The 13,423-nt window shown below is 31.0% G+C and overlaps 1 protein-coding gene across 1 annotated transcript; it reads right to left on the minus strand.

Moving 5' to 3' along the window:
• Positions 1-1,178: 1,178 nt before the first annotated feature.
• LOC129883049 (perakine reductase-like) lies at positions 1,179-5,288 on the minus strand. Its single transcript, XM_055957595.1, has 7 exons — positions 5,104-5,288; positions 3,734-3,904; positions 3,356-3,559; positions 3,090-3,262; positions 2,789-2,885; positions 1,753-1,906; positions 1,179-1,518 (listed from the first exon to the last, which is right to left on the minus strand). The coding sequence occupies exons 1-7, from the start codon at positions 5,161-5,163 to the stop codon at positions 1,340-1,342; spliced, it is 1,038 nt and encodes a 345-aa protein (XP_055813570.1). The 5' UTR covers positions 5,164-5,288; the 3' UTR covers positions 1,179-1,339.
• Between the last annotated feature and the right edge of the window lie 8,135 nt (positions 5,289-13,423).

Below are 13,423 nucleotides of genomic sequence, written 5' to 3' on the forward strand. Positions count from 1 at the left end.
AACGTCTCCGAACACGATGAGGATGAAACTCAACCATCAACGAAAGATTTGCAATTCTCGTCCAGTTATTGAAAGTCCTTATGGAGACCATTCCTTTACCGATTGATTGCACTTTATTTCATACTCGTTAATCTTCTTCACATTAATTAAAGCACGTTATACTATCCTAATTGTCTAAAAATTAAAAAATAATTTATTAATTTATTTTATTAGTCCTCTATTAAAAATAGAGATATTATTTAATATTTTTCAATTTAAAAAATAAGAGATAATTTTTATTATTAACTATAGTCATTTCTCTATGCATTTTCTAAAATATTGAATTTATTATATTCAAATAATAATATGATAATATTGTCATTCTATATATTATTCATTAATAAATATGTTAAGTCAATACTGGATAAATAAAAATAGATATAAAGAGTAACTTATTTATACTATCACAGCAATTTAAGTGGCTATTGATCTTTCCGTTTAAATTTAAATGAGCACACTATTGATCTTCCTAATGGAGTGAGGTGAGAAATAATAAAAATTAATATATCTTCAGAAAAATTCTAGTTTCCATTCTTTGACGAGAGAGGATTGTTCATTTGTTAAGTACCCTCCATCTCTAATTTTAAAAATGTAAATTTGAGTCAGAGAATAAAAAAGGTACTTTTAAAAAGGGATAAAAAGAAAAGAGTTGTAATAGCCAATTGTACACTCCACCCTTCTTACTTCTCAGACCTCATTTTGTGGAACTATACTGGATATGTTTTTGCTGTCGTCTGTTTAAAAAAAAATGTATGTTTCACTTTTTAACAATTTTTTAATTTCAACTCTTCACGGGACATGTTTAAGAACACAAAATTAAAGGATATTTTGATAAATTTGGCATATCTTTAATTTAAGACCATAAGATTTAAATGTCTTCTTTTACTTTTGTAAACTTCGTGTCATATCAAAATAAAAATAAAATAAATATATATATATACACACACACTACCAAAGAATATGGTGTAGTGGATAAGATTACTCCTCCCTTAACCAGAGGTCTCGAGTATGATTTTTTTTTAGTAGGGAGTGGTTCCCCGAGTGGGGCTCTAAGCAGCGCGAATCCAGATTAGTCGGACTACCGAACGCTGGATGCATGGGTAAACAAAAAAAAAGACAATATATACATCAACAAGGTATAACAATACATAGACAATAATATATACATGGAGAAGGGATAACAATACATGGGCAATAATAGATGAGCTCCACTTATTCAAAAAACAGAATAGGCGATTAAGTTAATAAAGAAGCTAAGAAATGGTGATTAGTTCCATTATGATTTCTCACCAACGTGATGTTACTGCTTTAATGGTGTATTAGCTACCCGATACTCGTACTTAAACATCGTTTCGTGCTCTCTTTCTCCACAGACTTCACTAACGGGGATGACATCCGCGACTTCTTTCACTTCTTCTGGTGTAAGTTTCACTGCTAGGGATTGAATATTGGCATTTAGGTTCTTAATCTTTGTTGTTCCTACACACATTGGAAATATGATTAGAAATACCTCGCCTTTTTAGAACAGCTCCAAGGTTAAATGACATATTGCAGTCAATAAATGAACACCATAAGCAGAAAATTGGTCCGATGACCAAGAATCTAACTAGTAGTATAACAACATCTCGAGGAGAGGAATTCAATTAACAAGAAATATAATTGTAATTTGATTTGCATAAACTTTTGTGAATGGAAAAGGTATATATATCCTACCAGGTATCGGAACCACGTCATCTCCCTGATGCAGAAGCCACGCTAAAGCTAGTTGAGGAGGTGTACAACCATGCTTTGCTGCTAAGTTAGCAAATCCTGTGTAAAGAACTTTGTTCTTCTCAAAATTTTCTCCAGAAAATCTTGGATGATAACCCTAACAAAAAACATACATTTTGAGAATTTTTTTTTTAAAAACTGAGTTCCCAGTATTTCGATTCATGTTTACACACATAACATAAATTCTACATACAGAGAAAGTGAAGTGAGATTAGCGAGATTTCAGTGTCTACACGCAATCAATTCAGATACCTAGACATAATCTTCCCAAAGAATGACATTACAGACGAATATTTAACACACAAAACTACAATAGATGGTAGAATGAAGGAGTTCTAGGGAAGTACTATGCGATATGAAGATGCCTAACATAGCGAAAAACAAGTCATATAAAATAGTTATGAGACCAACATTGTTATATGATAGTAAATGCTTAGGCTTTTAAGGTCCAACATGGCAACATATATCGTTGAAATGCAGATGTTAAGATAATGTTATGTGAGATCGTACAAAATTAACTAAAATTAGAAATAATCACGTCAAACTGAGGAAAGTCTATCGAGATACCTCCATATGTATGGTATAAAGAGGACCCATACTTTCTCTCAAGAAACAAATTAGTTAGTATTGAAAATGAAATAAGTCTGAATAAAGAAGAATGAGCACAGAAGATTTATATAGCTGACCCGACTAGCTAGTTTGTGATTGAGGAGTAATTGCTTCTTCATTTCCTAGAACTGTACAGAGAACTAAGTCATCCTGGACTAAGTTAGCTAGAATGAAGACAATGCGACACAACAGCATTAGGCATGCAATCTCTTAGAGTCATCTCTTCAAACCCTTGCAGATGTGTTATACACTACGTTCTATAGTTATATCAAACAAGGGAAAGAGTGATGATTATTTCATCCATAGGAAATAATTCTGAGAGGAACTGTGTGATACCTGACATATACTAGGAACTACTTCAATTACTTACCACAAGACTTTCCGCAGGCAAGCTTTCTGTGATTGCCTTCCCACCAAAGAACCCCTGGCCAAGGGGGCTGTATGCAACAATCCCGATGCCCAATTCTCTGTATTAAGGAGGCAGAAAAAAACATTAGACAATTCTTGAAGTTCTTTCTGCTATCTACAGATAGCTTAATGACTAACCTGTTCAAATACTATATAATAATAGTGTCCTTTAGTAAAAAAAATTGTGGTTTCAAATGCAACTATGTAGGTCATTAAAGTGAACTTAATCTTTGAGTGACAACATTCATCAGATATGAGCATACCTACAAAGAGGAATTACATCCTCTTCTATCTCACGAGTCCAAAGAGAATACTCCATTTGCACACAAGTGATGGGATGAACAGTATGCGCCCTCTTAATTGTGTCAACACTGGCTTCAGATAAGCCGATGTACCTAATCTTTCCCTCCTCCACTAGCTTCTTGAGTTCCCCCATCTTTTGTCTCATGAAATTGATTCAAGAAAATCAAGTTTCTGTACAACATATTTATCATCATAGGCAACAACATGGATGAAATTTGATACTTACAGTTTCCTCTATAGGCACAGATGTGTCTGTCCTGTGCTGATAATATAAATCAATATAGTCCACATCAAGCCGCTTGAGACTTTCTTCACAGCATTGCCGCACATATTGTGGAGTGCCTTTGACTTGACACTGGAAGTTCTCGGGAAATGTACACCCAAATTTGGTCGCCAGTTGGACTTGCTCACGAGGGAGCTGCTTCAATACCTGGTTATCCCAAAATGACCATTTAAAGAAAACAAAATCATTAGTTATATGACAGTTTTAAAAAAGGTACAGGATGGCTCAGTAACACTGAGTGATTATATGGTTCTAAATCTTCAACAAAAGGCGATGAATTGATCGACACAAAAATATTGAATACTGATCAATTAAGCATACCTTTCCCACCATTATCTCATTGTAACCCTCATGCCCGTATACGTTTGCTGTGTCAAAGAAGGTGATGCCTTTGCTGAATGCCTCCTTTAAGATTGCACACCCAGCTTCATGTGACAGAGGAGCATTATAATAGCCAGAAAGTCCTCCACAACCAAAGCCGAGTTTCGAGACCTGGCAAAAGATTAACTAATGATTTAAAAGCTTCTAGCATAGAAATAAAACTTTGCCTTTTCTTTTAGCATAAATGTTTTTCAAAGGTCCCATATCTCTCGAACCTAAAGCCCTTATTTTCAAGAGCAGAACTAAGGGTGTCCAAAAGTGTTCATCATCTGATCAATGGGTTGTAGTCTCTCAATTAAGTGAATTGTTGGAGAGTGATAAGGGATAACCAAGGAAAATAACAGTGAGATAATTGGACTTGCACAAAATAACTATTAAGTCTATAACCGTAGGCGCAAAGGCGGAGCCATATGCAAAGAAGGGGATTCCCCTTGTTAGAATTTTATATATGCTCAAAAAATTTTGAGCATATATAAAATTTTGAATCCCTTAACACATGAGAAATACATGTTCAAATCCCTTAACTCATACAAGGAAATTACTGAAAACAGTGAATTCATCATTTTTACATAAGGATAAAACAACAACAACAACAACATACTCAATGTAATCTTACAAGTGAAGTCTGGGATGATAGGATGTCCACACACCTTATCCCTACCTTTGGATAGAAAGACTATTTCCGAAAGAACCTCGGAACAATGATGCATTACAGAAATAGGCTAGAATTTAAAAAATAACAGCAACAAAGTGGCGATATAAACACAACGAATGAAGCAACATGTAACAACAAAGTAAAAGATACTACGCATTTACAGAAGGATAAGACTAAAGATAAAACTCAAGTGTGACAGTACAATCAATTTTAGCTAAAATCTTAGTAGCATAATCTTCTTTCAACTCCTAAACATCTATTGCTACACAGAAAGATTACACTCAAATTTCAAGACTCCAGCTTTAAATTCAAAACAGGAAACAGGGCAGGGCAGGGCAGCCCGGCCCGTGACTTATATGTCACAGTCTCACATATACAACTTTACCGTGACTACAAGGCTCCTGTTGAGGTTAGATGAAAAATATATCTACAATTAAGTTGGTTGAGCTTTAAATTGTAGCCAACAAAGCTAAAACTGATACTGCTGCAAAGAAATTCAACACAAATTAATTGATTGTCACAAAATAGTAGTACTTTTTTCTTTGTCCCCTCACTTCAATATTCAGTAATTGGAGATAAATTACCAAAATACTAGTATAAAAAAATTCTAAACCTAAATGGAAATTGAAATCAGAGTTAAAATATTTGTAATTACCTCAAGGCCCTGGGTACCCAATTTGACTCTTGGAATTTGGATTTGTGTGTTGTGCTCCATTTTTTGTGCAGACTACTAAATTCCAGTACCAAATGCTTAAAAAAGAGCTACTTAGGAAAAGAAGAGGGGGGAAAATGTTGAAAAAGCTAAGTATGTTATGAAAATAAGATTAACTTAAAGAAAGAAAATATAGTAAGAGAAAAGAGAGAAATGAAGAGTATTGTCCGTGAGTTTCAGTATATTCTATCTGTGCCAAAATGATGGCATTTTATAGCCATCAATGAAGAAGAAAATCAAGTGGGCAAGTTGCCCACTTTAAGTGGGCCCCATTAAAGAATATGTCATCCATTACATATTAAAGTATAATTTGTTATACTTGGACATGATTATGTTAAGAAGATATAAGTGGGGACAAAAATTGCATTTAGGGTGTGTTTGGTGCTAAGGAAAATATTTTCCATGAAAATAAGTGGATTTCTAACTTATTTTTTCATATTTTGGTGAGTAGAAAGTATGTTCTGAAAAAATATTTTTTAGTGTGTGGTTGGTGAATGAAAAACATTTTCCAGAAAATATATTTTATTTTTGGCTAGAGAGCAGATAATACTTTTTAGAAAAATAATTTCTTTCTGAAAAACCAACCCTAATAATCGATTCAAGACCCGACCCTGATACCCAAACTAGGACACGACCCCAAGACCGATTTATAATCCGACCCTGAGATTTGACCGAGGACCTGATCTGACTTCCAACCCAAGACTGGACATTCAAATTGGAACCTGACCTCAACATTCAAACCTGGACACAACTCCGATGATCGATCCAAGATTCGATCTTGACATTCCACTAGTGACCTGACCCCCGACTCTCGACTCTGACCTCAACACTGACATCCGATCAAGATTTGATCCGAACACCCAACTCGGAATCTGAGATCCTACACTCGAACTAAGATCCGACTTTCGAACCAAGACCCGATCTCGGAATTTGACCCCAACTCCCAAACCAAGATCCGACCCAACTCCTGACACGAGATCCGACTTCTGACTATAGATCCAACCCTGACATTCACCTAGATTCGAAAATCGACATTCAAACTAGGACCTCGACCCAGATTCGGGATAGAATATTCGATCCAAGACCTAACCTCGAAATCTGAATTTGGACATGGTTGACCAACAACCAAAATAGCCTAACAATCAACAATTGATGTGGGATTCAACTTTCAAATTGGGACTCGACTCAACTTGACTTTCAATCTAAGATTTGAACTAGGATCTGATTACACCCGACTTGAAACTTATTTTTCAAATTGGGATTTGAATTATTTTTTTAAAAAAATAAATTTTAAATTATTTTTGTATGTGGGTGAGGGGGGCTGGTGCTGGGGCTGGTTTGGAAATAGGAAGGTAAAAATATGAATTTTTTAAAATTTGTCATACTTGGACATGATTATGTAAAGAGATGATAAGTGAGGACATGAATTCCATTTAGAGTTGAGGAGTCATTTTCTTGGCAGTGAAGTGGTGATTGATTCCAGTTGGACTATTGCTCTTACTATTCACAATTAATTAATTTGGTTGGAGTTAGAAAGTGAATCTATATATAATATAAAGCTAAATGTAGATAAGGTGATGTGACACCTTTTTAAGACCATTGTTTATATTTATTTATTTTTCTTCTTTGTTTTTCGATATTTTTCTCTATTTTTAATTATTTTTTAATTAAAGAATTAATCATATTCTATCCTATTTATGAAGTTTCATTAAATTTTTTAACAATCATATTAGTTAATTGTGTATAAGTTATTATATAAATTATTGAATAATTGAAAAGGCCACTCCATGTCTTGTCCTTTCCTAATTTCTTTCAACTCTTTTTTAATTTTCCACTTTCTATTTTAATTTTTGTGATCTATATACTAAAATTAAAAAAAATAAAAGTGATGTGATATTTTTTTAGATCAAGAAATTTATTTTATTTTATTGGGCTTCTTCTAATTATAAATTGACAATTTTTTATATTTTAATTATTATTTTTTATTTAAATGTATTTATAAGGAGTAATTAAGGCTGCGTACAATAGACCATTGTGGTCGAGCCCTTCTCCGGACCCTGCACATAGCGAGAACTTTAGTGCACCGAACTGCCCTTTTTTTATAAGGAGTAACCACTCATAACTCATAGCTTTCAATTTCTACTCTTAATTATATTCATAACTCCCATAACTTTCATAGTCATAACCCCTAAAATTTAATTTGTAATATCTTATGGTATTTCTTTATTATGCCTATATAAACTCATATTTTGTTTCATGAAGACTCCCATTCAAAGTTACTCTTTCTCTTCTCCATCAATTTGCTTCTGAATTATAACATGTAGCGAGAAATGAGTATATGAAAACAAAAAAATATTCATTCTCAAGTCTTTCTTTTCATTTTAATGTATTTGGTTGTGCTTTCTTAATTTTAGAATAGATTTATTTACATATTTGTTATCCTCCTCCAAGCAAGTATATACTTTAATTTGTAATAAAGCAAAGGAGTAAAATATTTCATTCTCAAGTCTTTCTTTTCATTTTTATGTATTTAGTTGTGCTTTCTTAATTTTAGAATATATTTATTTACATATTTGTTATTCTCCTCCAAGCAAGTATATATATATGATCAAAAAAATCTTCACGATAATCATACTAAGGTAATTTTGATAGCGGTGATATTTTTAATGCATCATTTTTGTGTGGTTAGTCGAAAATTCAATTTTCGTCTAACACTAATTTAATAATTATAAAGTGTAACGATTATAATATTTGTTAGATTTCAAGAGATTATGATTTTGAATTGTTCGTACAATCGATTTTTATTTTTATTTTGCATATGTGTTGGATAGTTTAAATTTCTTTCCTCTTTTTGATTTAATTATTTTTGAATTGGTATGATTGAAATATAAATATTATAAATATCATACATAGTGCAATATCATATTAATAATTGTATATATTCTATTGTGTTTTATGTTATTATAATTAAATATTTTATTTTATTTATTCATAATTATGTTTTAAAAAATTCTTTAAGGACTTTGGTATAAATTTAGGGAGCGGAACATGGTGATGTATCTACTTGCAAGTTGCAAAGGAAGGCCTAGAAGGAAGCTTTTTAAAGCATAATTAAAAATTATTCTTGCTAGAGATTTTTTTGCTTTGGCTTGTAATAGTAATATAGCTATACATATGAACAACACTATTTTTTTTAGTTCTCAACGATCCTATTTTTATTATGAATCATAATTTATATAATTATCTTATCTCAACTAAAAGAATTATGATGATCAGTTTTATATTTATTTTTCTAACAAATAAAATTAAAGATGAAATAATTTATTCTAATATCATTGTGTATTCTTTTATGTATGTAACAATTTATTTTGCAGCCATTCTCTTCTTGGTTGAAATGTATTTATAATTTTATTTGTTTTCTTTTTATTACATTATGAATGTAATAGTATAGATTGTTTTTTTTATGTCTTAACTACATAACTATAAAATCTCTGTCTATATATTATTTAATTGTGATTTTTGTAGCCATGTAACACATCTCTTATGCAGCCAAATCGTTTATCTTTTTATTTATTTATTTAATTTCCTCCCTTATTTTTGTTGTTCATATTTATTTTTACAAAAAAAATTGATGCATAATAATTAATGTGTTTAATGTTTAATAATATTATTCATTCAAATTGTTAGTAATTAATATCTCTTTAACTTCTTTATAACTTCTACTCTTAAATATTATTCATAACTCCTATTTGTTGCATTTTCATAAATTTTAAAAATATTTATTTAATGTGCAAAAGACTATAGTAAACATATGTAATAATAAAGTCACAATATAAAAGTTCAATTTTTTTTTACAGAAATCAGTGTTTGCATAAAGGATCGCACTCCTACAAAAGATAAAAAAAAATTAAAACAAAAAATAATATTTTCAACTTAATAAAGTAGATTATTATTTCAAAATATGACCTCTAATTATTTCATTTACTTCACTACTCATATATTCTAATTTTTTATTTTATTATGTACATATGAAAGGTTTGTACTTAAAAAAAATCAAAAAAATTCTATTTTACATATTAAAGAAAAATGAATGAACTATCATAACCAGAATGAAGACAAAGATCTATATTGTATTCTCTGCCATGATATATATATATATATATATATATATAAATAGTGAAATGTAATAATTTATTATTTTTTCTTATAACCGCTCGAAGCGCGGATAGTTTCACTAATTATTAATATATTAAAATTAGCATAATTAATATTTTTTCATTGCATGATCATTTTGGTTGAAAAACATTAGGAAAATTTCAGAAAAATATAATTTTTTAATTTCTATTACAAAAATATAGTTTAAAATTTACATCGTAATCTTTAGCCCAAAGCATAATACCTTATTCTCGATAAGAAAAATGTTTTGGCAGCTATTTAGGTAGCCAGATTTTTTTTAATTTATGTCACATAGCCACCATTTTTCTAAACTATATTTAAAATTTTAATATACAACGTTATACATTCTGTATACAATAATATATCTATAATCGGTATACAACAATATGCAAAACTTTCAGAAAAGTTTAACAATGACTAAAATTTGATATTCAATATTATACTAAATTATAAGAAATGTTTATCATATACTATACGATATTATATACTATTATATAAAAAAATAAATTCTTCTTCTTCCTTGAATCAAAGGACCAAATCCATCCAAAACACCTCAAAAATTACACCAAATCACCCTAAATTTCCTTTCCAATGCGTTTTTACAATTCAATTTAAATTATTTTTTAAAGCAATATGATTTTAGCATCTTTTGCAACAAAATGAAAATATGATTTCTTTCCACAAATTAAACGCTCACAAAATATGTGTGATTCACAAAATACTCTCTAATCTTAGTTTTAGAGAAGCCGCCCCAAATGAGTATTCTCTCCAACATATAGCAACGGGCCTGGTTCACTTATCCCAACGTGACAATCGCAATTGATAAAGATCACGTGAAATTAGTGGATCAAATTATGAAAAGATATAGGCACTCAAAAATCCACAAACACAAATTTAAATTTATAAAAGTGTTTCTATCCTATTCTGATTTTAATGAACATTATAAAAAATGGCTCGGCATTGCACTTCATAATGACGTAAAAGAGGTAGAGTATGACCAACATGAGTAACTTTCTAAATGTTCACCATACATTTTCTCTATTTTCATAGTCATGCCAGTAAAATCTTTAAGAATATTGGTTCTCAGTAATTGTTATCTTCCGACCTTACCTACTAGTTATAGTCATGATGATATCATCAAGTGCCATTCTTTAAGAAAACTTACTCTACTTCATGTTACTCTTGTTACTTTAGATGACAAGATACTTCACACTCTACTTTCTAGTTGTCTCTTGATTGTCAATTTCATGATGGAGTATTGTATTGGGTTTACAAAGATTGAGCTGCGGAATCTTCAAAATATCGAATCAGTTTACATTAGCATACTGTCAACCGAGCGTGTTGTCATCCAAATAGCACCAACTCTAGAATGTTTTAACTTATATCGGAATTATACGAATATCTCATATGTTGGACAATTTTAAATGTCAGAATTTGAAATCTTTAACTCTAGTATGTTTAGCATGGATTTCTCGAGTACCTTCTTTCTATATCTCAATTCCTTGAGAGTTTGATGCTAGAGAGCGTGTTGGGAAGGTATAACATTTGCGGGAGTAAGTCCTTAAAGTTTTTCATTATTCGGTATTGTGAGGCAGCATTAAGGAGATTGATGTTCCAAATTTACTAACACTTGAGTATATAGGGGATGAGCAAATTTCACAACTTAAATTAGCAAACGCTTTCATGAAACACTTGATACTTGTTGTTCCTAGCTCCTACCACGATTCAAATTATGCATGGTATGATAAGTTGAGAAAATTTCTATCAAAGTCGACCTCTTGATCTGAGACTTCATTGATCATATAATGTATATGAAAAATTCAAGGAAAAAGGAGTCTTAAGAAGATAGACAACATCCTCTTTTTATTAGATTGGTGATGCAGCTAACTAATTTATCTCTATTGCAAATTGAATGTACACAATTCATTTTAAAATTTTATTAACATTATTTTCATAGTTAAAAAAAAAATGCTCACAAATCTTTCAAAATAGAGGAGAGGGAGAAGTATAGATTCTTTCTCAGATAAAAAAACGGGTTTGAGAGAATGGAATTGAATGAAGAAGAAAAGGATTTGAGAGAATGGAAGAGGAAAAAAGGAATTAATTAGGAGAAAAGGGATTTCAAAAGTCGTGGGGTCCTAGTTATACGTGGCCAGTGCATGTAAACAAACATTTTTATTTATCTGATATATGTGGACACATCAGCGTATAAGAGTCACTAAATAAAGAAAATAAAAGGTTCAGGGGGTCATAGGACTCCCGTGAAGATAAAGTATGTAGTTAAAAATCCAACTATACATTGAGGGATATTTGGCTATTTTCTCTAAGTTACAACTAAAAAATATAATCCAACAGGTAATATTTTTTCCATTTGAAAAGAAAAGGAGAGCCTTATGTTAGCAGACAAATGCTGCTAAAATAACACCATAGATGATAAACGATCTTTAGTCAAATGTTCAAAAACATCATATGACATTATTGACTTCTAAAATCTCAAAAACAAACCAGTCATGTGAAATTGCGAATTGTTCAATAAACTAAAAACCATTTTGCTCTAACATAATGACCCTTCAAAAGGTCCATTATGATCTAGCTAGGCTAATGGCGCTTCGCAACGATTTGTCTGAATATTCCAACGATCTTCTAAGATTTTGATGTACTCATATCTGTCTTCGACATTTTCTCATCAACGGTCTTCACAGGAATAGGATCACTATCAGACACATATTCTGGAGACTTTTCACATCCTAAACTATGCTTCAAATACTCAACAAACCCTTCTGCTTCATCACAAGTAGCTTTGAAGGATTCCAAATGTTTTTCGAGACTTTCAAGATATGGATCCACACCTTCTGGTTTTTCTCCACCATTAGCCTCTCTTGTCTCTAGCAGAATGGTTAGTGCTGTTAAAAATTCTTCATATGCCTTCTCCAATGAGTCCACAATGGCATCCATTATCTCTCTGCAAAAGTTATGAAAGGAGTGTGGAAGATTAAGCAAACATATCACAAAAAGGGCACAAAGCATCTCGTGTTTACAAAGCATATCGTGTTTATTCAGGATCTTAGAAAGAAGCACATTCTAAGGAGTGTGATGCTGACAGTATTAAGCAAACATATCACAAAAAGGGCACAAAGCATCTCGTGTTTACAAAGCATCTCGTGTTTATTCAGGATCTTAGAAAGAAGCACATTCTAAGGAATGTGATGCTGACAATCTATTCTAAGCAGACATATCACTAAAATATAAATAACAATTTAATGGCAATGCGTCCTTTTTTTCTTAAAAAAAATGAAGTGATTATGAATTTTGTCGTTAGATAGATCGTGACTAACATATTGTTTTAATAATTCATTGCTAATCCATCATTAAATAGGATTGACAACAAATATTCATTGTTTAGGGATGAAAACTATCTGTCCCAATTTATGTTCTTTTGGTAGTATTCCTAGCTAACCCAAAAACAATTACCATCATTTTTAAAGAGGAATGAGTTGCATTTCTTTTTAATAATCGACAACGACAAATTGTCAAGGGTCAGATAGCACACAATTAGAAAATTAATGACTAATGGGCATCTATCTATGGGTATGATATTTATAAAGTCAAATTTTTTTATAACAATATCATCTGTCTCGATATCTTTTGGTTGCTATAGCGAAATATTGTTATTTAGAACATAGTTATAATATATCGTGATATAAAATATCAATTCAATAAAAAACATAAATATTATAGTGAATATCATTATAGAAATTTCTGATTGTATCTAAATTCATGTTCAAAATTCATGACTATTCTACTTTATGGAGCATACATGAATAATTAAGCTATTTTGTATCTTGTTTTTCTATTTGTATAATCTAGGTATATAAAAAGATGATTGTCTCAAAATTACAAGTTCGTTCAACCCTAATATTAAAACCTAGGTCAAGATTATCTATAAAAAAAATCACTGGGAAAGATTGACCACAAAATTGATTGATATATTGAATTCATGGACATGACATGTTTCTTAATTAAATTTATATAAAAAAAAAAGAGCAAAAAAGAGTTTCCCCAAAAACTTTATATTCAATTTCAAAAT

The sequence above is a fragment of the Solanum dulcamara genome, chromosome 3 (genome assembly GCF_947179165.1).
Source record: "Solanum dulcamara chromosome 3, daSolDulc1.2, whole genome shotgun sequence".
In the NCBI taxonomy this organism is placed as follows: Eukaryota; Viridiplantae; Streptophyta; class Magnoliopsida; order Solanales; family Solanaceae; genus Solanum; species Solanum dulcamara.